The sequence below is a fragment of the Ictidomys tridecemlineatus genome, chromosome 7 (assembly GCF_052094955.1).
Source record: "Ictidomys tridecemlineatus isolate mIctTri1 chromosome 7, mIctTri1.hap1, whole genome shotgun sequence".
Taxonomy (NCBI): Eukaryota; Metazoa; Chordata; class Mammalia; order Rodentia; family Sciuridae; genus Ictidomys; species Ictidomys tridecemlineatus.
In genome coordinates this window covers 20,163,630-20,190,991 of record NC_135483.1, presented here as the reverse complement: position 1 = coordinate 20,190,991, position 27,362 = coordinate 20,163,630, and the positions used below count along the sequence as shown (strand labels likewise).

At 37.8% G+C, this 27,362-nt stretch overlaps 1 protein-coding gene across 1 annotated transcript; it reads right to left on the bottom strand.

Annotated features, from left to right (window-relative positions):
- On the bottom strand, positions 1–27,251 carry Tnfrsf11b (TNF receptor superfamily member 11b). Its single transcript, XM_005316211.4, has 5 exons — positions 27,065–27,251; positions 8,930–9,299; positions 4,813–5,004; positions 2,942–3,166; positions 1–1,217 (listed from the first exon to the last, which is right to left on the bottom strand). Exons 1-5 carry the CDS (start codon positions 27,092–27,094, stop codon positions 829–831), a joined length of 1,206 nt encoding a protein of 401 aa, XP_005316268.2. The 5' UTR covers positions 27,095–27,251; the 3' UTR covers positions 1–828.
- Between the last annotated feature and the right edge of the window lie 111 nt (positions 27,252–27,362).

Below are 27,362 nucleotides of genomic sequence, written 5' to 3'. Positions count from 1 at the left end.
TAAAAAATACTTGGAAAACTTTAATGATGTTTATATAGTAAAACCATAAAATCTCTTAAATAAGGTACATTCAATTTCTCAGAGCTTCTAATATTCAGATCATTTATAATTCACACACTTCCCAACATTAAACAATTGACTAAGTAATACATTTTCGATAAAATGATATTACAGCTTATACAGATAAAATTATATCACAAAAACACTCCACACAGGAAAAAATGGCAACACCTATTAGAAAACCCTACAAACTTTCCATTAAAAATATATATTTTATCTCTTTCATCTTTCATAATAATAAACAGAATATAGTTTTTATTTCTAAATTAAGTCTTATACCATTTCTTTCTAGGACGATAATATGTACAAATCTTATATCTGAATGAATATAAATAGCAATACTGAAATAGTGTTACAGATATATTAGTAACTTTTGCAAATGAAACAAAATAAAACAACAACAATGTGGCTTTCTAATAAAAGCCCATAGCACAGCTGAAATCTCAAAGCTACTTAAGTTAGACATTCCCATATTTAGAAAGGCACAGTGGAGTCTAGTTTTTATTATTATTTCCAGTTAAATTACTGTAAGCAGTAACATGGGAACATACAGTCAGTGGACACTGGGCCAGTCCTAACAGTTGGATCAATTATTTGGGGTTTATTGGGGAAGTTTTCAGGAGACTTTAGTTCTTTCTTTACATCATAGTTGCTTTTAGTGCCCTGTGGCAAAATTAGCCATTAGTGATGAGAAAGAAATCACTGTACCCCTTCAATGCCTGAGAAACAGTCTACTTATCCATCAGATCTGGCCCATTGTGAGTCCGGTTATAAGCAGCTTATTTTTCCTGATTGGACCTGGTTGCCTATCATTTCTAAAAATAGCTTCTGGTATAATCTGTACATGGTGAAGCTGTGAAGGAACCGGATGGACTTCTTCAGGCTGTGTGTGACAGTTTTGGGGAAGTGGTATGTTTTCAAGAGCTTGAGCGCATGCATGAGGCCCTTCATGGTGTCCTGGTCGCCATTTTTTATTCGCCATAAGCTGAGCAGCTTCAGGAGTTGCTCACTTGATTTGCATGTCTTTCTTGTTCTTTCGATGTCTTCTATTCCAACTTTCTTCCCCGGTAAGCTTTCCATCAAGCTGCGAAGCTGCTCAAAGGTGAGGTTTGCGTGCCCAATGTGCCGCTGCACACCATTTTCACAGAGGTCAATATCTGCATAAAGCAAAAGCCCAAAGAGATCTTCACATCATTTATATTCATATAATGCCATTAAAAAAAAAAAACAGACTGAGGCAAAAGGTTCTCGCAGAATTTCATAATTTTTAAACTTTCCTCCCACCCCCTTTTTTTTCAGGTGACTTAAGTGACACTAGTTATTTCTGAGAACTAAGATAAATATTATTTCATGCTATAATAAGATGCTATATATTTTAGGCACCCAATACAACTTTGTGAGAGCCCCTAATTTTGAAATTTAATAGAGAATTAAAGATACATTGCTCTCAGTTTTCTATGATCAGTTTGAGATCATAACAGTTCAGAAAATAAAGAAGGTCAGGTTAGCTGTGTTGTAACATAAATTTCTCTGGTCGATCACTGACATGGGCACTCTTTGAAGAGTGTGAGTCCAAAGAACTGGAGGATATACACATCCAGAGGATATTTCAGCAGAGAGTTGAGCATAAACATGAGGCAGTAACTAATATTCCTATTAATGACATTTGTCATTTATTATCTGTGAGCCTGAAGGCAAGAAAACTCAGTTCATCTTTTGGGAGTTAAAATATACTCATTTATAAAATAGGGTATTTGGTCCCTTCCAATTCTAACAGTTTCTAATTCTCTATTTCCTGTTCTTTCCGCTTCAGGGCTAATTATATGTTCAAAGAACACTTTTGTTTTGCCAAAAACAGAAGAAAAGTTAGCTCTTTGCATAAGCAAAAGCATTCCATTCTCAAATGTGTTAGTCTCCTAAAATCCACTGCTCTGGTTCCAGATGTTTGAGGTTTTCAGGATGGTGTAGGAAAGCTCAGTCATTTGACTATGAGTGAAGAGAGAATGAATTTCTTATTGGCATTGTCTGCTTTAGGAAAACCACCCTCATTTTTCTGACATGTCCTCCCAATGATAGTTGAAGATGAAACTCTTTCCATTGTATATCCTAAGGCTTACAGTTCACACAAGGTTATAGTCCACAGAGATTTCCTCTCTTTGCATTTTCTATCAGATTCTTTGTGTTTTCCATCACATAACAGGTTCTTTCTCTCTCTCTCCTCCTTTATCTCAATTTCTCTCTCTCTCTCTCTCTCTCTCTCTCTCTCTCTCTCTCTCTCTCTCTCTCTCTCTAACACAGCATTCATTTCTAAAGGAGATTCTTTGGAAACCTCTAAAATAACATTAGAGTATGTGGTCTTAACCATTTTTTTTCCCAAGATGCTCAAACACTTTTCACACTATCTTATGAATCCTCTCTATACATGCCATTTAAATGGCGATTTTAATACAGGCCACGTGGTGAGAATGAATGGGAGGGTCCACAGAAGACAGTAGCATCTCTCTGGAGAGAACTGCCAAATACGCAGAGCATAGCTTCTTGGTGGAAATGTGAGATAAGATCCAAAGTGGCTAAAGACCTTCTCCTAGGCATGCAGGGAAGCTAATAGCTAAAGGATCTGCAAGCAGATTCCCTAAGGTCTAGTCCTTTTGGCATATCCAATGCACTTTAAAGAGAAATTGGGAGCAGGGGCAAGAACAAAACCTTACACAACTGCTGTAGGAACAGCATCTACATTGTCACTTGAAAACCTGTTCAGTCCAACTCTGATTCTTTAAAGGAAACATCATGCACAACTATGCAGGCATGTGATCTTGCTCCTGTTTTATGACAACTCAGTATCTTTGATTTCTGACTGAGCTCCCATCTCAGGTGTACACACCTTGGATGATCTTCTTGACCATATCTTGGTCTTTGTTTTGATGCTTCCATAACTTCAGCAGCTGGAAAGTTTGTTCTTGTGAGCTGTGCCGCCGCTTTATCCTCTCAACGCTTTCTGCATTTACTTTGGTTCCTGGCAAATTGTCTACCAGGATGCTGAGCCAATTAGGGGTAAATTTCGTAGGAACAGCAAACCTGAAGAATGCCTCTTCACACAGGGTGACATCTAAAGAAGGTAAGGAAATCAAAAATATTTACTCAAAGATTGGGTTTCTGGAAGTATTTTGAATAAAAACAAACAAACAAAAAGCAGCAAATGGTGTTTTCCAAGATACAATATGCTAGAATGCAAAGTTTGATGCTCTTAGAGATAGAGTCTTACTGAACTTACGTGCTTTCTAATTTTTTTTATGGGCATTTGGGGTGTGGAGAGGTTTAATAAATGTTAAATAAGAATGTAAATAGCTACAAATAAATTGCATATTTTGACAAAATTCTATAATTTAATATAAATATTAACATTCAAAGATTTATTTCCTTCAAGATCAGTGTCAAAACCAATATGATCACTGACTGTAAGAAGCATGAATATATACATATATAAACATGCAGTTTACCTGTGGAAACAAGGCTGGAGATAGATTTCTAAGTATGCATTAAGGGATATGGGTGTGGCTCAGTGGTAAAGCACTTGCCTAGTATGTTCAGGACCCTGAGCTCAATCCCCAGTCTGACACATATAAAATAGCATGCATTAACTGAAAAAAAATAATCAAACCTAAAAAAAGAATGTCATTTAGTAAAGGGTTGTGATGGCCTAAGTATTTGGTTAGGGTCAATATATTACAGGAATTGGGAATTTGTTTTTAGATTCATCAGACCTACATCTGAACCTGACTCTGATATTCACACCTATCATTCACTAAGTTTCTGTAAATCTTAAAGCCTATATAGCAAAGTACTTAGCAAATAGTAAGTGCTCCATTAATGACAAAAATAAAATTAAAATGAACTAAATAAATTAAAGAGATTGCTTAAGTTAGGAGTCACTCTTTTTATTATCTCTTGCCTTATTTCAATTATTAGATGAGAAAGCAGAGAGGTTCGAGAACTTGTCTAAGAAATCAACAACATAGTGAAGAAATGTGGAAACTTGGTTGGAATGGTAAATGCATCAACCCACATTCCTATGCTTCAAATACTTCTATGCATTTCAGAAAGACATTTGGGGAGAGTCAAGCTGGTTCATGCTATTGTTTGATTAATGCACAAAGACAGATCACCCTTGGTTTGACATATCCTCCAGGGAAGGTCTGATTGTAGTCTAGGGTTTGGGTGACAGGGTGAGAGCATACTCCAGTCCGATTAATGTCATCAACAACATGAGGCAGGCTCAAAGAGTTTAGAACCACCAGAGGAATTTGGAACTTCATGCACTAAACTGTCTAAATCCATTGGTGACAAAGCCAAGTATACGTTCTAATTTGTCATCAGCTTATGTCATCTTGCTTCTTGGTTGCCAATTATAATTTGGCTAATAAAACAGTCATTCTAGAACGTGATAAAATGGCCATAAATTCTACAATTTGAACTCTGCTAATTTGACCTCAAGTAACAAACTTGACACCCCCCATGAATAACACTGAATTTGAATGTGAAAAGAAGTGGAGAAAGTCAGGGTTTGGGGTGTTATCTGTGAGAAGATGAGGACTTTTTCAGAGATTTTTGAGTTGTGGCTTTAGCAGATGTTAAGCTGGTTAAGAATCAAGACAGGGAAAATGTGACTAAGAACTTGGCCAGAGTCTGTTGTGTTCCATCCAGAGAGAGATGACATCGAAAATGAGACAAAGGCAGAGTTTGGAATGTCATTACCTATTCCACATTTTTGAGTCGATTCGTTGTTTGCAGAACATACATTGTCATGCGTCGCGTTTCCTTTCTGAGTTAGCAAGAGACCAAATATGCTGCAGTTTGTGTGTTTTCTACAGGGAGCTTTAGAGGACGTCTCATTGGAGAAGAACCCATCTGGACATCTTTTGCAAACCGTATTTCGCTCCGGGGTTCCTAGAAAAAAAAAACACCAAGCGATTTAGCACCTTCTTCTCAAATACTTTCACAGCAGATACTCTCTTAAAACAGTTCTGGAAAGACTTCTCACTTGGTTTTTACTGCTACTGTTATGTATTATGTTGCATAAAACTTTAGGCTTTTTCATTTTTCACTTCATTAGACAGAGAGAACAAAACTTCTACAGTCAGCCCCTTAGGCAGGCTCCCCTTCTCCTAATACAAATGCAAGTTTGTTTTGCTGTTACCTACAAAATGATCCTGAAATGTGAGAGGAAAGGAGAGGAGGGGAGGGTGTTCATTAGTCCTGCCTCTGCTGGATGGCAGGAAGGCGGCTTGTCAACTGCATTCTTCACACAATTATTCCTGGAATATCATCAAGGTAACTGCCATGTGTCTGCTGTAACACCATCCTTCGAAATCAGCACCCACTGAAGGTTGCCTCATTAAATTCCAATCAGTTCCTACTGAAGTTCTTTCTTTCCTGAATCCTAATTGCAAAGCAACTCGTAAGCGTACTAACCTTGAGAAGTAAAAATTTACAACGTTACAATAAACTTCTGAAAGTGGCAGTAAAGTTGGCCGCTGACTCAAAAACGTAAGCCTGCAGCGAATCACAAGAGTAAATGGAAAGTGATATACCATTTGCTTGAACTGTTGAGCGAAGGAGCACATCATTAAGACTTCAGGAAAGGTAACTGCAAGGACATCTGACTTTATTGTGGTGAGGTATTTGATAAATTTGGAGACATGGCTAATCAGAGTATATGAACCAGTCAGCAACCAAAGTAGCTGTGAAAGCTAAGTAACTTCAAACCCTTGACTCTATTATGCATGGATAGATCTGACATTATAGTGTATTTGCATATGAAAATATCTCCATCTAGTGTAAGCTAGTTGAACAATTTAGACGTGGGTATTCAAATGTAGATTTTACAGGCAATTCTGGCTTATGGGAGATAACAAATGCAAAAGAGACAAATGAAAGCTACAGAAAGTTATTAAACTTCATTTATTAAAAATTTCAACCTCTTACTTCATTATATTTTGTTTACCAAATGAAAGAAAAAAAAAAAGAGGAGCCAAATGGATTGGTTCTAGTTTTATCTCTTGTCCCTTTCTAAAAGATTGATGATTCATTGACCTATAAAAATGACCAAGGACTAGCAGAAACGAGAGAGAGAGAGAGAGAGAGAGAGAGAGAGAGAGAGAGAGAGAGAGAGGAGGAAACCACAACAGCCTGAAACCTTCACATATTAAATGCTATTTTCAGCATTGTAGTGACATTATCATTATCTTAAGAACCAACTTACAAAACAAGGAGGTTTTTATTTTTATTTTTTTAATGTACTTTCTTACTATATTTTTTTCTTAAATGGAATCCAATTCTACCCCAAATTCTACAATATCATAAGCAGAGATATTTGAGCAAGAATTTCAGGACATTCATTCATTGCTAATTCACTAGGAATAACTGAATTTGGTATATGGACCCAAGTATCCTTTTGCCAACTCCCACAGGTTCTACACAAAGAAGAATCTTGCTATTCTTTGGATACATATTTAGGTCTTTTGTGCATCTTAATGAGAAGATCATGTGTATGAGATAGTATTTTAGGTAAGTTAGTCTTTTAAGTTCTTTAACCAAAGGACTGAAGAATGGTAGAACTAATGCTTTATGTGTAGAGGGATCTCTAATGATCTTTCTAGACAGGACTTCCCTCTTTATAACTGGTAGAACTTTTTATATATAAAAAGATTTACTCATCTAGTAATGATTCTGCCTTATTAATATATTGGAAATATGAGAATTACAACCTGTAAGGCAAAATATGAAATATTATATGATGAAAAGAGTATGGTTTTACAGTTAATAATTCACCATGCTAACCATAGGTAATCTCATAGGAAATCAGAAGGCCAACTAGAAGATAGAAAGGTGTAAATAAAATGGGAGAAAAGAAAATCTGACTTAAAAGCAGCAGCAACAACAAATGGATGGTTATTAAATACTTTAAAACGTAACAGCACATAATGCTTCTTTGTCCTTGGGCTGGAAACCTTTTATTTTTCATGTGGATTGTTAGGTGGAAGAGATAAGTAAACCCCACTGTGGTGCCACAGAATAAAACATGTACTTTTGTCCTAAGTCTCCTGGTTGCCTATGTATTTCATTCTACATTCAGACTTTCATGCATATGAAGCCTCTTTTGCCATTTCCATTATTTTTCAGAATTTTTCAGTTTCTAAGCTGCATAGACCATGCTTAATTATTTTGCATAAACTACTTACTGCACTGAATGCAATGTATTTGGTTTAGTGGGGTGGGCTTCCCTCACTTCACAATTTGGTTTAGCATTTGAGTCCCAAATATCACTCAGTAAAAAGTAGAAAATGTTACTAGTTCCTCACTCAGATACTCATACTGGAGGCATTTTAGGGTTCTTGATGCAATTTGATTATTTTTTTTAAGTTTCTCTTTTTTTTTTTAAGTTTCACTACTTAGACTGACTAGATTTCAATTTGGGGATATTCCTTTTGAATGCATTTAGACCTAAAGTATTTGTCATCTAACAATTGACTTTATGTATTATTACTCTGTGTGTGGGTGTAGGTGTGTGTGTGTGTGTGTGTGTGTGTGTGTGTGTGTGTGTGTGAGCAAGCGTGTGCAGGGATTGAACCAAGGGGTGCATTATTACTGACTTACACTCCTCAGTTCTTTTTTATTTTTTATTTTGAGACAAGGTTTCACTATGTTTCTGAGGCTCTTGCTAAATTGCTGAGGCTGATCTTGAACTCATGATTCTCCTGCCTCCCAGGTTGCTTGGATTTCACTTTTAAAAATTAAAATGGTTACATATAATTAGCATCCACTAGTCCAGTGGTTCTTGATCAGGGGTGTTTTGCTAATCAGAGGACTTGTGACAATGTCTAGAGACATTTTTGGTTGCCCCCATGGTGGCAAGACTGCTATTGACACCCTGTGGTAGAGGCCAGGGTTGCTACTGAATACCCTACAGTACACAGGACCGCTGCCCACAAGGAAGAATCCCCCAGCCCCAATGTCAATAGTGCTGAAGTTGAGAAACACTATTTCAGTAATCTATGCAGATTACTCCTTCTTCCAGCTGAGTAAGTGAATACTCTTGATTTTTCCAAACCATGAGGAAGTTCTTATCTACATGGAAGATTTGCGCATGAATAGAAAAAAGAATTTGAGGCTGCAGATTTAACAGAGTTTGCTCACACTGGCCCTAACCTATGCTGCAGGAAATGCAGAAAGGGAAAGCATTTTGTTCATGGTTAAGGCTTCCACTGGGCTTGACATCTGTTTTGTCTAACATAAAGAATAAGCTGTTTAAGGAGGCTGCTAGAGTGTTTATCCTTCCAGATACTCCACTAGGGTGCTAGAGAAAGAACTAGCTTCATTTTTAATAATGAAATGCATTTCCCCTAACCATTTCATTTTTTACATAATTAATTATAACTGCTCATTGTTAGCACTCCAGAGCCTCATTAATATCAGCATAATTACTCTCTTGGTATCAATTAACATTTCTGATGTTTGTCAAAAAGCACTTCAATCTTAAGATGTCCATGCTGAAGTGAAGGTATATAGCCACTATCATTGGTGCGACTTAGAGCATGTTCCTTTAAAAAAGGGCAATCCATCATGCATCTCATTAGGGAGCAATTTGCTGCATTTGAGATCCCTCACTAAATTACCCTGCAGAGGCAAAGTATTCCTCAGAGAAAGGGCCTTGGAAGCAATCCAGATACATAGTATATACCCAGCATGTTCCATTACCTTTGCAATTTGCCATCCTGTAGCTATCATCAGGACTAAGGTGTCCCTTAAATATTTCACTACTATCTAGCTTGGCACAATCCTGTTTTTCTGCATGTTGGAAGCAGATACGTACCAGCTTGCACCACTCCAAATCCAGGGGGACAGCTCCTGTGCTTCAAGCAGAACTCTACCTCGAGGTAGCGCCCTTCCTCACACTCGCACACACGGTTGTGGGTGCGATTGCACTCCTGTTTGACATACTGCAGCTCCTTGCACACTGAGCTGCAGTACAGACATTCGTCACTGGTGTGCCAGCTGTCTGTGTAGTAGTGGTCAGGGCAAGGGGTGCACACAGTCTTCCGCCTCGCAGTACAGTGTTGCTTTAGGTAGGTGCCAGGAGGACATTTGTCACACATGAGCTGGCGAGAGGTTTCTGGATCATAATGAAGGTACTTTGGAGGAAAAGTTTCCTGGGTGGTCCATTTAATAGAGATGTCCAGGAACTAGAAGGAGAAAGAGACATAGTGGCAATTTAGCATGGAAATAAGGTTGTTCTATGCAAAGGCAGCATTAGACTCAAAAAGTCCCTTAGTACTTAAGCTTAAGGCCCTTCTTGTCTCTTGAGATGGCCACAAAGTAAGTTTAGAAGCCATAATTTTTGCTTTCAGTGGCTGAAACTCAAAGACCATGAATGTGGATAGCAATAAATATAGTAAGTAAATCCAGGCTCATAGATGACTGAAACAGAAAGTTTATCAGAATACAACTTACACTTTGATAACTTGCTATATAACCATGTGACTTGAAAAAACCTGGGATTCAGGATTTTCTCTAGATTAGTGAGTGGATGAACTGGTGGCTCCCAGAATAGCTGAAATCAAATCACCTAGACTCCTTACTAAAAATGTAGGCTCCTGGGATTCATAGCCTTAAGCCCTTAGCCTTCATCAGTGTGGAGCTGGGCCAGGGGAGCAAAAAAAGAAAGAAAAGAAAAACTCCCCACAACTCCTAGAGTGATTCTAATGCACAGAGAACATATTAATAATTATTCTTTAATTTATTGACTGGACAATTAGTTATTGAGTCCTCAATATGTTCCAAACTCTGTTTCTGACTACCTAGAATACAATCCTGACTAAAATAGGCAAGAAGTTCTACCCTTGAGACATTTACTATCCAATTGGAGTATTAAGAAAATACACTGTAGATAAATAATTTATTAATAGAAGTATTGTAACAAAAAGAAAAAATCAGGTAAACTGGGAGGATAAGGTGAGAAGATCTTAATTTCTAAGTGGGGTGGTCACAATAGTCATATTTAAGACTAGATGATATCTCTTTGTTTTCCTATTATAAGACTTTATGATGAGCAACAAAGTCAAGAGTCAGTGTTGTGTGAAGATACACGATCACACCCACAGTCCTCATTCATTCCATGATGATCCATTAGGAGTCAAGCACCAGGAATATGCTGGTGAGTCCGACATGACTACTGTCTCCATAAGCTCACCATCCACTGGAATTTTGAGGTTGACATTTTCTCCAAAGGTCATTTGGGTCAACACTTGTGACTCTCATGGGTGAGTGATATCTACAAAATAAAATCACTCCCTCTCCTTATTTGGGGAAACTTCCAAGGAGCAGGCAAGGTTTCAGAAGTTGCCACACACATAATGGCAGGAAGGAGTCTTCATCAGGAAAAAGCGTTTCACCAGCTTCGCGTGGGCATCTATCTTTGTTATTCTACATCTTCAATGCTTCAAGGGAACACTGGAGAAATTCTTCACACTAATTTCAGGAAACACACACTGAGAAGAAGCAGTATTGTTTGTGGGGGGGGGAGTGGCTTGTTTGGTTTCTCTTGTTTGTTTTTGGTGCAGGAATCAACACTGACTATTTTCAGACTCTTGGGAGGTGGCAAACCAAACACAATAATTTTTTCCAAACTCACTTCTTTGCAGAGCTCAGGAAATGTCACAGAAACCCCCCCCCCGCCTGAACTGGAAAAAGCATGCCAAGCTAAAGAAACAGCAATCAGTTTTGAATTAGAGGTAGTACAGGTAAAGAGTGTCTTTTTTCATAAACATTTAGGTATATTTTAATGTAAGTAATTTCATTCATTTCATACTGGAACATGGCAGGTGTCTGGGCTGCTTGGACCTAGTATGAGCTGACAAACCAGAAGAAAAGAACAAAACATCTCACTCAGGGCCACAGATCTTCTAGCAAGGAGCAATTTTCAAAGAGTGATTTGATGTAAGGGAGTCCCAGCTAACAACAACAACAACGAAGCAGAATATATATAGTGAGAACACCGGGCTGCTTCAGCAGTCTTTGCAAGACAGCCTCTTGACCTGGGAGTTTCTGGGGACAGCTTGTTCTTGAATTTCCCTGGGGGCTTTTTATTATCTTGAAGGAAAAAAAAAAGCAAGATTAAATGACAGACTTTCTTGTTGGTCATTTGAATATGTTACAGGCATCTTTTAAGGCCCTATGCGTGGATTTAGTTCAAATAGTTCTAAAATACTCAATGCAATCAAATGAGGTTTTCCTTACACAACTTGTAAATACATATGAAAGCAGTAAGAAAAAAAAAATTCTCTTGCTGTTTACTTTAAATTTCCTGGAAAGCCACTTTTGGAGTTCTGTCTGCTTTCATGAGGCGTGACTCAGAGATCCAGAGAGACCCTTTATCTCAAGGGCTGCAGTTAAGTGAGCCACATCCTGGTGTATTGCAACCCCGAGATTTTCCCCAGCCTGACTTCTCATTGTTGCGCTGTTCCCATTACAACATGGCCTGTGTTTCCATCTGATCATCAGTATTGACTCTCCCTTACTTAAAAGTGATGGGGATGGGATGAGAAATCCCAAACAATGATGCTTATGTTCCCAATCTGGAAGTCCAAAATCTGAAATGCTCCAAAATTCCAATCTTTCTAAGCATCATATTGGTGCTCAAAAAAACTTCAGATTTGAAATTTTAAATTAGGTGTTCTCATTGGGTAAAGTCTATGCAAATATTCCCCCCCCCCAAAAAAAAAAAAAACTAAAATCTAAAACTTGTTTCTAGCTTCTCAGATTAGGGTAACTCAACCTTTGTGACTAAGAATGCTAATAAAATGTATATTTTTCTAAGTAATTGGACATGACATTGTTGGTTTCCTGAAACCATGCTTTGGAAATTAGTAGCCATTTTTTTCGCATACAGGGAAGTTGGGATGAGAGAAATGCTCAGAGAAGAATAAATAAAGAAGCTTGACTTAAGGATTAGAGAGTAAGCAGCAAAGGCATTTCTCCAAGGCAACCATATGGACACATCATCTACATTTTTAAAAATCAGAAAGTCTTGAGGAATTACAGGCTTGTTTTCAGGGAGTTCAATAGGATCTCTGTGTTTTATTTGAAAAATTTCCACTTTGGTAAAAAGACAGAACTCTATGTGGCCAGAATTGGATATTTAGGTCTCAATCTTCGGTTAGCCCCAATTCCCACACAGAATTTCTGGAACTGGTTACTGGACAGAGAGGATGGGCAAGATTAATAGAGCTCTTTGTCTCAGTCCTTTCTGTCACTTTCTTCTGAGTTTTCTGAAAACTCAAGGAAAATGAAGATATAGAACAGACCACCATATCACTGGCTAGAGCTCCTTTTGCCAGCTGATATTTAAAACCTAAAAAGAGTTTTAAAATGAATTTTTATGCAATGCAGTCTCCAAATAACCACTGATGAACAACCACAACAGCATATACAAGGGTGTCTACAAAAGCATAAAGTGCTCTCTGTAGAAGAGCCCCTTCTTTCTTGTGTTTTACCCTTGATTTATAAAGAATAAGGTAGAAATTTTCTGTTGTTGTTGTTTTTTTTTTAATCCTCCTCTCTTACCCTGTCTATTCATTCTTTAGTGGAAACCATTCATTCTTGAAGAAAATCTGAAAGTCCTCTGATCTTCTACTTTATATATATATCAATGGACCTTTATTTTATGTATCTATCTATCCATATAATTATTTATTTATGTGGTGCTGAGACTAGTCCCAGGACTTCTTCCCCAAGCTTCCACATCTCTTCTTAAAGACAGTTTTGGCTGCCTCTCTGATAGCCTCATGCTCCCCCGTCGTCTTCCATTTTTAATGTTGGGAACTGAAGAACTTTCTATTTCAAGCCTATCTGTCTTCCCTCATCCATCAAATGTTAGCAGATGACTGTAGAGAGTGAAGATTGTGGCTGGGCTGAATCAGTTGTTCTCTAAAATCTTTGCTCGTTCTATCATGTTCTTTTCTTTGGTTTGGCAATTTAATTAGCCAATGAACTTGGGAGCAAATGCCTTAGTCTCATCCCCTTCATTCTTCTTCCTCCACTCTATTTACAAAACTCCTCTGTACAGCTGAAGTAGTTTTGCCACTATTCACTTTTCAGATTCACTCCTGCCTTCCCTGGTAAAACCACCTGATGTCCCAGCAGGCTGATCGGTATGCCTGCTCTCTAGCATGCATCTTGTGCTTGATCTTCCTGGAGGAGTCTCATGCTTAATAAAAGCCACTTGTACATTTGTTGCTGATCTAGTGGGTGCTAGTTATAACTGTAATAAAGTAATTCAATTAAATATGTAAAGTATCAAACATTGATGAAAAAATAATTATATTTCTATGAAAAGTAAATTGAATGTTTTGGGATGAGTTGAATACTACTGCCCCCTCTCACAAACAATCAAACAAAAACCCTGCAAAAATAATAATAAAACCAACCCACCATAGAATTTAAAGTAAACAACATAATTCTAGAAAAAAACAATAAGGAAAGCATCAACAAGTATTATATGCAATCAATTAGTTTTATGAGTATCTTCAAGTTTAAAAACTGAATAGATGGGCCATACTCACAGAGAAGGGTTTTGTAGGTAATACAGCATAAGACTCTAGTTAGCAAACAGAGACTCCAATAAAAGAGTTGGTCATATCTCAAAATACAGATGAATATTTATTTAAATGTTTTAAATCAAAATAAAATATTTCAGATATATGTGTATAATCTTTATTATTAAATGCTCTGACCTTACAATTGATTGTCCAACTATTGGTCCCAAATGCATATAAATTTATGACAATAGTAATATTTAGTAAGCAGAGCAGTATAGTAATGGTATGTATAAGCAGAAAAAAACTAAGTAAATAGTTTATTCATTAATTCATTAATATGAAGGTGAAATTCCATTTTGTGTATTCCATTCAAATATACATGTATTAAATCTTCTCTGTTCAAGGCAATGGGCTAATAAGCAGCACATATAATTTTTTGGTTAGAACTCACTTTAGAATTCTTTTTACCATTATTATCACTAAGTCTCCACCAGCTACAAACACAAGTCTTAGGAAGGTTAATTAACATGTCCTAGGTCATAGTAATCACTGTCAGCCAAATTCAAACCTACAGTATATGCCTCATAAAACTATTTTGGTGGAGAGTCAAATTCCAACATTTAACTAATGCTCTTTCGCTTATACTGTTGCCTTTACACATAGTGCAGTAGTAAACCTCCAAGTGCTTAGTGCTCATTCAAACTCAAGGGCAGAGACTTAGGAGACCACTAGCATTAGAAGAACAACCAAAGCCTTTCTAAAGTCCAATTGAATGGATAATGACATTTCTCTCTTTGTACTAAAACTAGGTCTTGTTCAAAGCTTCTGAGCTGGAAATTTCGCAGATGAAAAGTGATTTGATTAGAGCACTAAACTGCTTTATGCATCTGAATGACAAAAGGATACACTTCCTCTAGCAAGCTTATTTTTGCATTACGAAATGCAGCCCATCCCATAGCCAGGGCTTGCTCTCTGGTATGCAGAACCATGAATGACCCAGTGGGTTTCCATTTATGGAAGATTCATTAAAAGGAGCCCACACAAAGCCTGAAATAACCATTTGGTTTGGGAGTTCCTTTTGTGATCCCTCGTCATGATCTTTGCCGCAGAGAACTATTTGAGGACTATCCAGAGTTAGCTAAACTTTTGGTCAGTTTGGAAACCATGCCATTTTCTAGTTCATCTTAGCAATGAAAGAAAACATCCAGAATATATATCATGCTGAATTTCCTAAATATTTCTTGTAATATAAATTATAGTGATTATTAGAAACAAACTATTTTCCTATAAGGATCAGTTTATTTAATTTTTAAAAATAGTTGTACAGTGCAGGTTCTCTTCTCTGCCCTCCCTCCATTCCTTAAGTAAATAGTTTATTCATTAATTCAGCAAATATTTATTGAAACAATGGCTGTGCCCTGGAAATACAGTTAAGAAGAACATTTATATAAAAGCCCAGGCTGGTGTAAAATATTCGTAAACTTCTCACTGGCAAAGCAACTAGAGGCAAAAGAGAGGAGAATAAAGACTAAGAAAAGACTCAGCAGAGAAAGAAGTCAGGAATTACGAGTGAAGAGCACTGTAATGGAGAAGGAGAGGAAGGGATAGATCTGGTAAGTCAGCTGATTACTTTAAAAGGGGGTGGTGCTAGAATAAGCAGTTGAAGAACAGGCCTTTGAATTCCAAGAATTAGGCATTAGATGTTGCCATTGATTACTATCAGCAGGAGAAGCAGAAAGTTATGGAGATAATGGATTTAGTTGGGAACAATTTCCATCTTTGAGACTCAAGTGATAATACTTAGCAAATGAATGGATGTATGCAATGAGAATTTGGGGGCAGAACTACAATGGAAGACACATCTTTTAGGATTAAAAGCACATAAATCTCTTTAGGAGCAGAAAAAGTGGATAGCACCACCCAAGGAAATAGCATACAAGCAAAAAGGACAAAATCATTAACCTTTGGGACTTAGCAAACATTTGAGAGATTGGATGAAAAAGAGCAGGTAAAAATGTAGGAACATCATGGAGAATTTCAAGAAGGACACTAAATGAGTAATGAATAATGGCTTTTGAAAAGTGTGAATTAGTAAAAGCATTTTCAGCTGGGAAACTGGCATTTGCAATTCTACCACTAGTTTAGTAATCCCAGGTCACTCACTAGCTCACTGATGAGAATGATCCTTGTGTTACTCAGCCCCAGACAATTGGCATATTTCAAACCAGTAAGGAGACAAATGAAATTGATGATAAGGAAGGAAGTTCCAAACAAGCAGGAGACATTATTACATTTGCTAATTACCCAGGAGGTGGGAAATGGGAGAGACTTCTGGAAAGACACGGAGCCATCTCTGGAGACATTTTGAGATTTCTTGATCAGTAGGAAGTTACACACCTAAAATGTGTTGTAAATTGATTATCCTGTTCTTAATTATCTCCGGAAAAAGCACAGCTGACTTGGTAGAATTACTTTCAGTGTCTTCCCAATTGGTGTCATTTTCTTAGTCCTAGTCAAATGATTCTGGGCAGTTCCATGGCTTCGCTTAGAGGATAGGATGGGATAGGATAGGACAGGATGGGATGGGATGGGATGGGATGGGATGGGATGGGATGGGATGGGATAGGATAGGATAGGATAGGATAGGATAGGATAGGATAGGATGGGATGGGATAGGATAGGATAGGATAGCATTTGTCTCCCTATTCCTTAAATGCTTAGCATGAGGTTGCATACATAGAAAGTATTCAGTATAAACAGATTAAATTTATTTAACTCAACAGCTATATTAAAAACCTACTATGTGTAATTAGGATCATTGGGGATCATACAGATGCAGATAAATATCTGAGATGTAAAGGACAAATTTGCAAGGGCAAGAGCAAAGTCTGCAATTTCCTCATGTAAAATGATACGCATGACAGAATTAGCCTAAAGGAAGCTATTTTTTAAAGCATCTTTCATTTTTCATGGCATTTTGCATGGACTGTTCCATTTCTATGTGGCTGCAATATTAAAGGTGGTTGTGGAAGAAAGGCAGTTCATTTGAGAGGTTTATCTAGCGCTGCCAGCTCCCCACCTGAAGGTCTACTACTGCTTAATAACATTCACAATAGCCAGCTGTTTGGCTGAGGATTGTGTCTCTAGGTAAAAAAAAAAAGTAAGAGCAAGTGAATTAAATCTGTTCATCTCTACAGGACTTATTTGCTGCCAACAGCTTTCCTAGGCAAACGGGGAAAAGAAACACAAATAATTATGATTTATTAGTTGAATCACTGGGCCCTATTCTACACTGTTTTGCTTCCCATGGGGATGGAGAACTGTCTCCAGGTAAAATTCAACTTTGAGTGTAATTTCTGTTCCCCTCAGAAGTTTCCTGCAGTTGTCTGCAGGCTTTAAAATTAATTAGCAGTAACTTGTTTGGGGTGGGAATCAATCAGAATTGTCAGAATGGATTTGCTTATGACGCTTTTGCTGCTTCAGAGGATTTTTATAGACAATTAACATTTGATAGATTAACAAAGGCAAAAAAAAAAAAAACCCTCAGAAGAAAGAACTTGTAATACAGGTAAACATGATGTAAATAAACAGAAATCTCACATAATTTGATTCCCTGGATCTTAACATTTCTTTTCTTTGGCTTCTGTTTATTACTAGATTTGAGACATGACATCAGAACTGGACACCATGGTGTCCTGTGCCTTGATCTCCTTCAGGTCCTTTCACAAGCACAAGGCAGCAACACTTCCTCAAGATTCCCCATCCAGTTTCTATCCCTTGGGGCTCACCACTGGCAATACATTTTAGTATGCTGGTACCTCTGAATGTGTTTTGAAATTCCATTTTATTTCTTTAGTGCTTCTCTCTTTTAAAAAAAAATATTTATTTTATTTTATTTTATTTTTTTAGTACTAGATAGACACAATGCCTCTATTTCGTTATGTGGTGCTGAGATTGAACCCAGTGCCTTACACGTGCAACCCAGGCGCTCTACCACTGAGCCACAACGCCAGCCCCAAGTGAATCTCTTTAAAGATAACTTTAGTCCACCACACCTTTTGATTGCTAATGAAACCTGTTAAAGTCCAATCAACATATGGCTAAGGGTGGGAGAGAGTAAGGAAAGCCATGGTGGCAATGACATGGAATAGAAACCAGGAGTAAAAATGGAATCAAGCCACTTATGAATTAAACATGTGACTATTTCCTGCGTGTCTGCCATGTGGGAAATATCCAATTGTCGTCCTGGATAATTTGGTGAACGACAGTGAGTCTACTATGATCTTGTTAGACAGCAGACTCTGGACTAAGCCCAGTCTTCACATCCTGTTATCTTCCATCCCTCCACCTATCTCTACGAGGAGGATGTGGCTAGCCCCACTTCATAGAGGAAGAAACTGAGTCTCAGAGAAGTTAGGTGAGTCAAAGGTCACAGAAGTAGCACATAGTCAAGCTGGGATTCAAATCAACTGACTTTTCTCTGTGGGGATCTTCAGTCTTATGAAAGAGACAGACAGGTACATGATCCACTGTAACACAGTATATAATTCAGAGTGATCTATCATTTATCTGTCTTCTTTTATCCTGTCTTTATCAATCTGTCTATCCGTCCATCCTTCCTGTTGAACAATAATTCTTTCTTCTCCTGTTCTGTAGAGCAGTAGTTCACTCATCCCGTCTGCAGGTGGTCCTGTGGGGCTGGGCAAGCAGCTCTCAGTAGTGTGCTCCCATGAGTTGGCTCTTCCTCCTTTTCTACCTTACATATCATATGCTCACTCTTGCTTCTCCAGGGTTGCACTTTCTCATAAGCTACTAAAGCTTTTTGCCTCATGCCATGTTACCTAGGGAGTCTGGGTGAAGACTCATATCCTGTAAGGAAACCAAGACATTTAGCTGCCAAAGAAAAAAAAAGTATGATGGCTCCCTAGAGCTGAAGGAATTGAAAAAGAGATGAAAACATACTGGAATCACGTTGTCTGAGGAGTTGGCCCTCATGAACTCCATGCAGAGAACTACAAGTTGAAGGTACCCAGAGACATGGCTCTGATTTATGAGTAATTTGCACTGGTCTTAGCTACTAGAATTAGCATACTCTATGACGAAGTAGGAAAGAACATGTCATCTCAGTAACCTTAGGGGAAAATTGCCTAACTTCTCTATTTCCTTATCTGCAAAACAGAGATACTAATCTCTGCACCAAGGATTTTTATAAAAAATAAGTGAAAAATTACCTGTGATATCCAAATCCGATGTCTATTATCAACATGGTTGGTATCTTTCTATTTTGTGGTCTCCTTCTTATGGCTGGCCTTACATGGTAGAAGTTGTAGATGAAGATGAGTCAACTTTTACAAAGAAATGCTCAGAAACCATGAAGAAATAAAAATATGATTTCTGTTTGGTCACCCTCACATAATAGGTATTTGATTTGGTCTCCTACTAAGTACCTGTTGGGCTTCCTCATTTGCAGCCCAGATTAGGCTGTGTGTAATTTCAGTTGCCTAAAATTTTGAAATTTTAGCAATAGAAGAAAGAAGAGTTTCTTTTTCACGAATTTTCTAGTACTGGTTTTGATGAGGAAGGAATTTTTAACTGGTAGTTTAGAATTATGGATTTAGGTCATTTGTGATTTTTAAGTTGTCTTTGTAATGAATGCCCCTCAATGAGCAGACAGAGCTGGGGTTTTGCTTGAATCAGTCATATCTGGTTGGGTTTTATGTTGTGCTAATAAACAACATTGAAGTATCTGTGGCTTAAAAACAACAACAAAGGTTTATTTCTCACTCATGATACTGTCTCTGCTGATGGCGCTAAGCAAAGTCCCCTGTCCAGGACCTAGGGCAACCAATATCTGAAAAATTGCCAGTTTGCTTTGGAAAAAGAAAAGGACAACAAAACAAAACAACAAAACAAAAAACCCAACCCTTGGAGGGCATAGATGGGCAATTAAGTGTTCTAATTTGGAAATGACATAGCTTTTTAAGTTGCAAGTCATTGGCCAGAACTATTCATATCCTCCCTCACTGCATCTTCACAGGGAGAAGACTGGGAATTACAATCCTGCCAAGTTTCTGGAAGGAAGAAGAATTGAGAACAATTGGCAGAAAATAATATCACACCATCCCCTCCAAAACATCACTCAATACTTTCTAGTTCACATTTATTCAGCCCAGCCTACTTGATTTTTTTTCTTTCTTTTTACTGGACAGTAAAAGAGGAGGCAAGGAACAGAGTGTGGGTAGCAGAGGTCCTCTGTCTATCAGTCTGGTGTATTATTCAAATGTAGTTTTTAATGGTCTTGCCAAGCTACCTATTATCATGCTTATTATGCCTGAAGGTTTGACATTTATTCCAAAGAGCAGTGTGCAATTGTCAAGTACTTCTTTGTGAATACAAATTCAAAGAAAATTCTGCTCAATGAGTCTAAGGAGACTGCTAGTGACCATAATTATACCTCTTCAGTAAGTCCTGAAGGAATGTCTTGGACCTGACTTTTCACTAAATGAAATATGAAAAAAAAAATACCCATATTAACAAATTCTATGCACACCTGCTAAAGACAGGAAGAGCTTGTTTCACAATGAGAAAATAGTTTTTTTGGCTTAAAAGAACAATTTGTGATCCTAAAATATGTAAGTCATGCTACCTAAAAGTAGGTAATATTTCAAAAGCTGATTCCTCTTGTGATCTCATTGACCTCCACAGAATTTCCTATACATGAACTAATGGGGCAGAAGAAATTTTGACAAAGTAGATTATTTTTAAAACATTTCTATAGAGTAATGTTTTTACACAAAAAATGGTATTTATTTGCATGATTGTGGCAGGAAATAGTAATAAGCAATCTTTTATTTTTCAATTCAGATGTAAAATATTTAAATCTAAAGTATACCTTTCATATATGACCTGTTACATCACCTCTATGTTGGAAGACGCAGAGAAGTGGAGTCACTGATTGCCCCTCAAAGTCTAAGACAGGACTAAGAAATTCAAGTCTTTGTCTCTCCTCTGCTCTTGCTGTTGCAGAGTATTGTCACAATGCTTACAACTGAACTCCTAAGTTACACTTTGTTGTTTCTGGTGGTGGTGATGCAAAGTGATGGTGAGAGGAATCATAATGAATAGGGTCCTGAATGCATATTTTTAAGGAAAAAAAGTACAGTTTTTTAAATAAGAAAGTAATAAAAAGTTTTTGCTTCTCATCAATAAAACACATGGCCAAGAGCAAGACCAAGCACATGAATAAGACCAAGAACAAGGCCAAGGCCAAGGTCAAGAATAAAACCAGGATAAGATAAGTCCAAAACATTTCTGGGCAGATGGATGCATTAATTAAATGGTAGTAATCACTTTACAATGTTTAGCAAACCCTTTATATTATATACCTTAAATATATACAGTTTTTATAAAAATACAAATTTAAAACAAGATGATTCAAGGGGATTAAGAGTATTTTTAATGGTAAGGCTATAAAATTCTAAGGAATTGCATTTTTTGAAAAACTTATAAGAAAGTGATAAATCAAGGCCATGAATAACTCATCACTATTTTAGAAGGACTTCATTTGTCTAGCATCTTATATCCATTTATGATATGGCTAGTTCAGGTGCTTCCGAGAAATTGGAGTTAAAAACCTACCCAAGCACCTGGGAAATTATGTCACCTTGTAGCTGGAAGAAACCATTTTGGTATGTCTGTAAAGTGTTCTGGCTGTGAAACATTAATTTAGAGAGGCCAGGTAAGTGTGAGAGTGGGTACCACACTGCTTCTCACCTATCATGTTGCAACACTATTCTTATCCCTTACAACTGTCTAAAAAAAATTCTTTTTTTAGACTTTCTATGCTAGTTACCCCAAAATATTCTGTGGTACTGAGTTCCAAAAACTAATTACATGTCACATAAAAATACTGTCCTTGTATCTATTTCAAGTTGGCCATACCTCACTCATTCTTCTTGCATAGATAGTTTACAGATGTTGCTAGGATTTCCGATTCACTAGTTCCTGCTATTGTGGGTTGCTAAGTTTTATTTTGATTTTTGTTTTCTTTTCTAAACATGGCTGCTAGTGCTGTTCTTATTGGCATTTTGTTTACCAGACTATCGATATCAGAAATGTGGTCTGGGAACAGCTCTACCCTCTCCTTTTTTTTTTGCCATGAAAAGTCATTTTTCTCTATGACTCTCTAGGACAGTGACCCAATTTTTTTTTTTATTTCCAGTTCAAATTTCTCCTATGGCCTAAAATTTCTTGATTCTAAATACTTAGTTGGAAGCTCTATTGTATTATTTTACAAACATAGAACATTTCTCAAATCCAAAATGGATACTTAATGGCCAACATTAATACCATGAACCCCATAAACACCAAAGATGGCACACAATCCAACCAGATGGGAAAGTAAGAAAGCTAGTCCAGTTGAGCTTATGTTGCACTTTTGAGGATCAATATATGAATGTGGCTTATTTTTGTTGCTTGCTTAAGTACGAGCTTTCACATAGCATTGACATGCACCTTTTCTTTTTTTTTCTTTCTTTTTTAGTAGTGCTGAAGATCAAATCCAGTGCCTCATGCATGCTATCTAAAAGCTCTACCACTGAGTTGCATCCAAGCTCCTGATATAAATCTTCATAATAGAAATGCACAAAAGAATATTTAAAGGACTGGGGTTGTGGCTCAGCAGTAGAGCACTTGCCTCGCACGTGTGAGGCACTGGGTTTCATCCTCAGCAACACGAAAAAATAAATAAACAAAATGAAGGTATTTTGAAAGAAAAATATTTGAAATATTGGTCAGTGAGAAAGAGTTTTTTATTAGTATGAGATCAAAGCCAATATTAGATTGTTGTTTACTGGGAATAAGCTAAATTCTGTTGGAACATTCATGGAAACTGACAGTGGATTAACCAATACTTTAGAAAATCTCACCATAGCTCCTTTGTGTCAGGCACTATGGAGACCATGGGGCTGTGATGAGTAAGATAAAAATCTTTGCATGTAAAGCGCTCATATTTGGTTGACCTCAGAGAAGTTCTGGGAATATGAACATGAAGGGCGTCCCTAAGGGCACTATGCATGCTGCTGGTGTCCTGAACAATCCCATGTCCCACATGCATACAAATGTCCTATTGACAACTGACATACATGATCTAAGTGAAAAACCTACTTGTCATTATCTGAGCCTAGATCGGAGCTCTCCATTTTATCTATACACAGAGTAGTTTTTACATAATTATTCTACGTATGGTACTTTCCAGGAATTTGTCTACACAAAATTTGAGAGATGATGGAACTTTGTGATGTTTAAAACTCTAACAAGATTTGTCCACCATTTTAGAAAAAAATCGCAGCACCAAAGCCAACCCTGGTCACACTGTTGAGCCACAGTATGACACACAAGCCCAGCCTCCGCTTCATTGCATTGTGTCTGGTGGCAATTCCACATAAAGATGACAGCAGATCATGACTTCTTTAAGCCTTCTAGAGAAGCTTATTTTATTATAAATTACTTTTCTTTCATTACTCTTTTATAGTATAGTTATGCCAGGATATTGATTTTATAACAATTATATGTGGAAGCCAAATATATGTAGTCTGAATTTCATTTCAGGAGACAGGGAGGTTGTTACAAAAGATTTATTATACAAGCGCAGGGAAGGAGTCTGATATAATTGAGAACTACTGCCCTGCAGGGTAAAGCAGACAAACACACTGATAATTTTGTCATCTTTGCTCCATCACAGTGACCTCTGGGGCAGCCAGGCGTCATCAGGCAAGACCTTGAAAAATGCATACATCAATTTTTGTAAGATTACTCTTTCTCCTCAGTCTACTCCTCAGTTCTTTTTAATTTTGCTAGTTATTCATTTGTGATTACTAAAAGAGAGAGTGCAGGCTAAAGAGAATGCGATTGGTTAATAAGATGCTCAAGAAAAGAATGCTTTTCACAGAAAACTCTCCTGCAAAGGGAGCACAGTCAGGGAGCTGAGGGTTCTTGAGAGAAAAACCCAGGAGGTGAGTTAGTGGATAGAAGAGCAAGAACCTTAGAGTGTGTTCACTGTCCTTTTGGTGAACGTTGCCAGAGTTCTCCCTCTAGAACAAACTGGATAAAACATTTGATACAGAATGTTTTCTTTCTCCACCAATGATATCTGACAGCTGAGATTTTAGCCTAAAAAGTCAAATGAACGACCAGATTGAAATTAGGAACTGCCTTGAAGGTTGCTAGGTGACCCAGGCCAGGAAGGTTGCAGTAGAGGGGGATCAGCACTGTTTGGAGTGGAGTATGTCAGATTCTCCTAGAAACTGCATAGTATTCATTTTCTTATTAAAAAAAAAAAAAGTGGCTAGGCAAATACACATACTCAGCCACTGGAGGAAGGGAAGAGAAACCAAAATAAACACAAACAGAAAGTCAAAAGCCCCAAAGGGCTTTATTCTAAAGGAAGATGGTCAGACCATCTTTATCCTTTAGGATAAAGGAAGATGGCCTGAAGAAGAATCATCTCTACACCTCCCACCCCTTCATCCCAACTTCTAGTGTCCTTGGATTAATTCTGAGCTTAGCTTTAAATGCAGTGGGTGGTTCTGGCAGTACATGGTAGGAAGTTCCAGCCACCAGTTAAAACACAGGCCTAGACCAGTGTGTTCCTAGGACACCAAGTAATTCATGGGCAACCATAAAAGAAATACCATCGTGTTATTACTATCCCATCCTACAGAGCAAGTCTCTCCTAACTACACTCAAGCATTCAAGGAAAGCCCAGGATGATGCCCCTCCTTCCTTTCACTGCTTGCCAAATGAAATGTCCTCTGCTCTCACGAAAAGAATCTAGAATTCTGCTTTGACATACAATTTTGCCTCTTTTACATGCTGGGTTCAGGATGCCCTGACTTCATCTCCAACAATGAAAATGTCCTACCCCTCCTTCCAGGTGATTCTCCCTCCTCTGAGTACCACCTGCATTATTTTCCTTTTTGTTCTACATATTCACTTGGTTCTAGATCATCTTATAGTTAGCTGTGAACATAAAGTTAGAAGTTACTGTTAATATGGAGCAGGAACTCTGTGTGTTTTTTTGAATGCATGCATATCATTGTAACCCCTTTACATCTGCCTTCTCCACTAGGTGCTGAGCTGTAGGGGGGCAGCAGGGTGTCCATCCTGTTTTTCAATCTGTCCTGACCTCCTGGTGGCATGTTGCTACAAGACCAAGTAGCTGTATTGCTTCTGATTCCTAGAATTGCCTCTCGGTGTTTACTTACAAAAGGGGATTCAGACTCTGTATGTGTAAATACAGAGTGTCCATTTCTAATTATTTATAAATTAAGTCAATCTCAGACACTAAAGAAAGGTAAAGTGAAATCCTTCCTATTTGAAGTATTTGCTGTGTTCAAAACACAAATTTTGTCTTCAGATAATGTTGTAACACCTAAAATTGTGTTTTACCTGCTTACATCTCTATCTTCCTATATAGACTAATACAAATATTTCTGCTTGCTATTAAGAACATGTAGTACCGGGGCTGGGGATGTGGCTCAAGCGGTAGCGCGCTCGCCTGGCATGCGTGCGGCCCGGGTTGGATCCTCAGCACCACATACCAACAAAGATGTTGTGTCCGCCGAGAACTAAAAAAATAAATATTAAAAATTCTCTCTCTCTCCCCTCTCTCCTCTCTCACTCTCTCTTTAAAAAAAAAAACAAAACATGTAGTACCATTTAGAAGAAATTTCCAAAAGTTATTAACAATCTGTTTATTGTTAATAAATTCTATGACAGAATAAAAAGGGTTAGAGATAATAAAAATGCTCCCTCATTTACAGAAGGGTTATATATTCTATCCAGAACCTGGAGTGATTAGTTGTGTATCCATACAATGGAACACTATACAGTGATGAAAATGGACAAACTACTGTACTTCCAACACTTATGATGAACTTCACTACAGAACTTTGAGTGAAAGGAGCCAAATGCAAAAATCACACAAAGTTTTTTTAAATATAAAGTTCAATAATAAGCACAATATATATATGTTGTTCAAATCAGAATATTGATTCTTGTGGCCACAAACATAGCAGTAACAGGGATGGGGACAGAAAACTTTTCAGGTAGTATTGGTAATGTAGTTCTAGATCTGTGTCACAACTGCTCAATTTGAAAATTTCATTAGCACTTAACAACTTGTGCAATTTTTTGTTACATATTTATAAAGGTTCATTTTTTACAAAGTTCTCCAGGATATTTGTATTAGCATACATATATAATTTATATACATATATATTATATATAGTATATATTATATGTATAGATGATGTATATAATTGACATACATTAATTCCTGTCCCACTTTTCTTGAATGACTTTGTTATATGTACTTATTTGGGCCTGTCTAGCACAGGAACTAAGTGGAATACTACCTAGACTTCCATTCACACTTTGTGGGTAGGAGGCTGAAGTTTAAACATTTACTCTAACACATCCAAAACACAAATGTGCCTTATACATGAATTTTCCTACCCTTGCATGAATGTCTGATTAGTAAATTAATATATTCAGCACTCTTACTGACATAAAGGAAATAGCTGTTTGGTCATAAAATAACCTACATACAGATCTTAACAATGATCCATCAAAAACCCAAACTAAAATAAATTACAGAGAATCCTTTATTTTCCAAACAGCATTTAACATCGTTCTTAACCTTATGTGGCAGTGCTGAATCTCAATTACTTAAATGTATTCTTGCATACACTTAACATTTCACCAATATTTTCCACATTATATTAAAGTTAAGAACTAGAATAATCTTTTTTTTAACAATAAAGGTATTAAAATATTAAATGTCACAGTGAATGGTGTGTGTGTGTGTGTGTGTGTGTGTGTGTGTGGAGAGAGAGAGAGAGAGAGAGAGAGAGAGAGAGAGAGAGAGAGAGAGAGAGAAAAGTGAGCCTAATGCTGTATTGTGTTATATTCATGGCATCCAAATTGTGTTCTATATAAAAGTTTTTAAAACTGTTGGTAGAGCGCTTGCCTCACATGTACAAGGTCCTGGGTTCAATCCCCAGCACTACAACAAACAAACAAACAAAAAATACTCTCAGGGGCCACAGCATTGCTAAATGATAAAAAGACCAAGACACTTAAGCAAAAATATAATGAACAACATGAGAGCAGAGATGAAGAAAGTAAATCAAATGGATCTCTAGTCTCCTTTCCCCATTAAGGAACTTTGCAGGGTGAAGAGGAGCCCCAGGGGAAGCAGGAGAAAGAGTTCCAACCTGACCCAGATCCCTCCTGGGAGAGAAAGTTAAGCTGGGTCCCCATCCGTGGGCTGGGAGGTCCGCAGACCAGGTGGCAGGTAGCCGCCCCAGGCGTCCAGGCCGGCGCCCGCTCCCCCTGGCCCAGGCACTCACCACGAGCGCGCAGCACAGCCACTTGTTCATTGTGGTCCCCGGGAAACCTCAGGCGCTGGGAGGCGGCGGCGGCGGCGGCTGGGCCAGCAGCGCTAGGTGCTTCTCCGCAGCCACTGCGTTGGTGACGTTTTATATAACGTTCCAGCAACAGGAAGTATCTCTGGCTTTGATCAGTCATTTCTTTGTCCTGGACCAAACTTTGCACCTTCCCTTTTTAGGAACCTTGGGCGGGAGCGGGCGGTGGGGAGTGGGGGGGTGGGGTGCGGGGCCGCGGAAAGCTCCAGGGTTAACGCTTTCA

Bases quoted from the DNA above. Each gene is read 5' to 3' on its own strand.
- Tnfrsf11b (XM_005316211.4), bottom strand. From the start codon at position 27,094: ATGAACAAGTGGCTGTGCTGCGCGCTCGTG. The intron at 5,005-8,929 runs GTACGTATCTGC...TTTTTTTTCTAG, and splicing joins ATTTGGAGTGGTGCAAGCTG to GAACCCCGGAGCGAAATACG. The intron at 1,218-2,941 runs GTGTGTACACCT...TGCTTTATGCAG, and splicing joins GGTCAAGAAGATCATCCAAG to ATATTGACCTCTGTGAAAAT.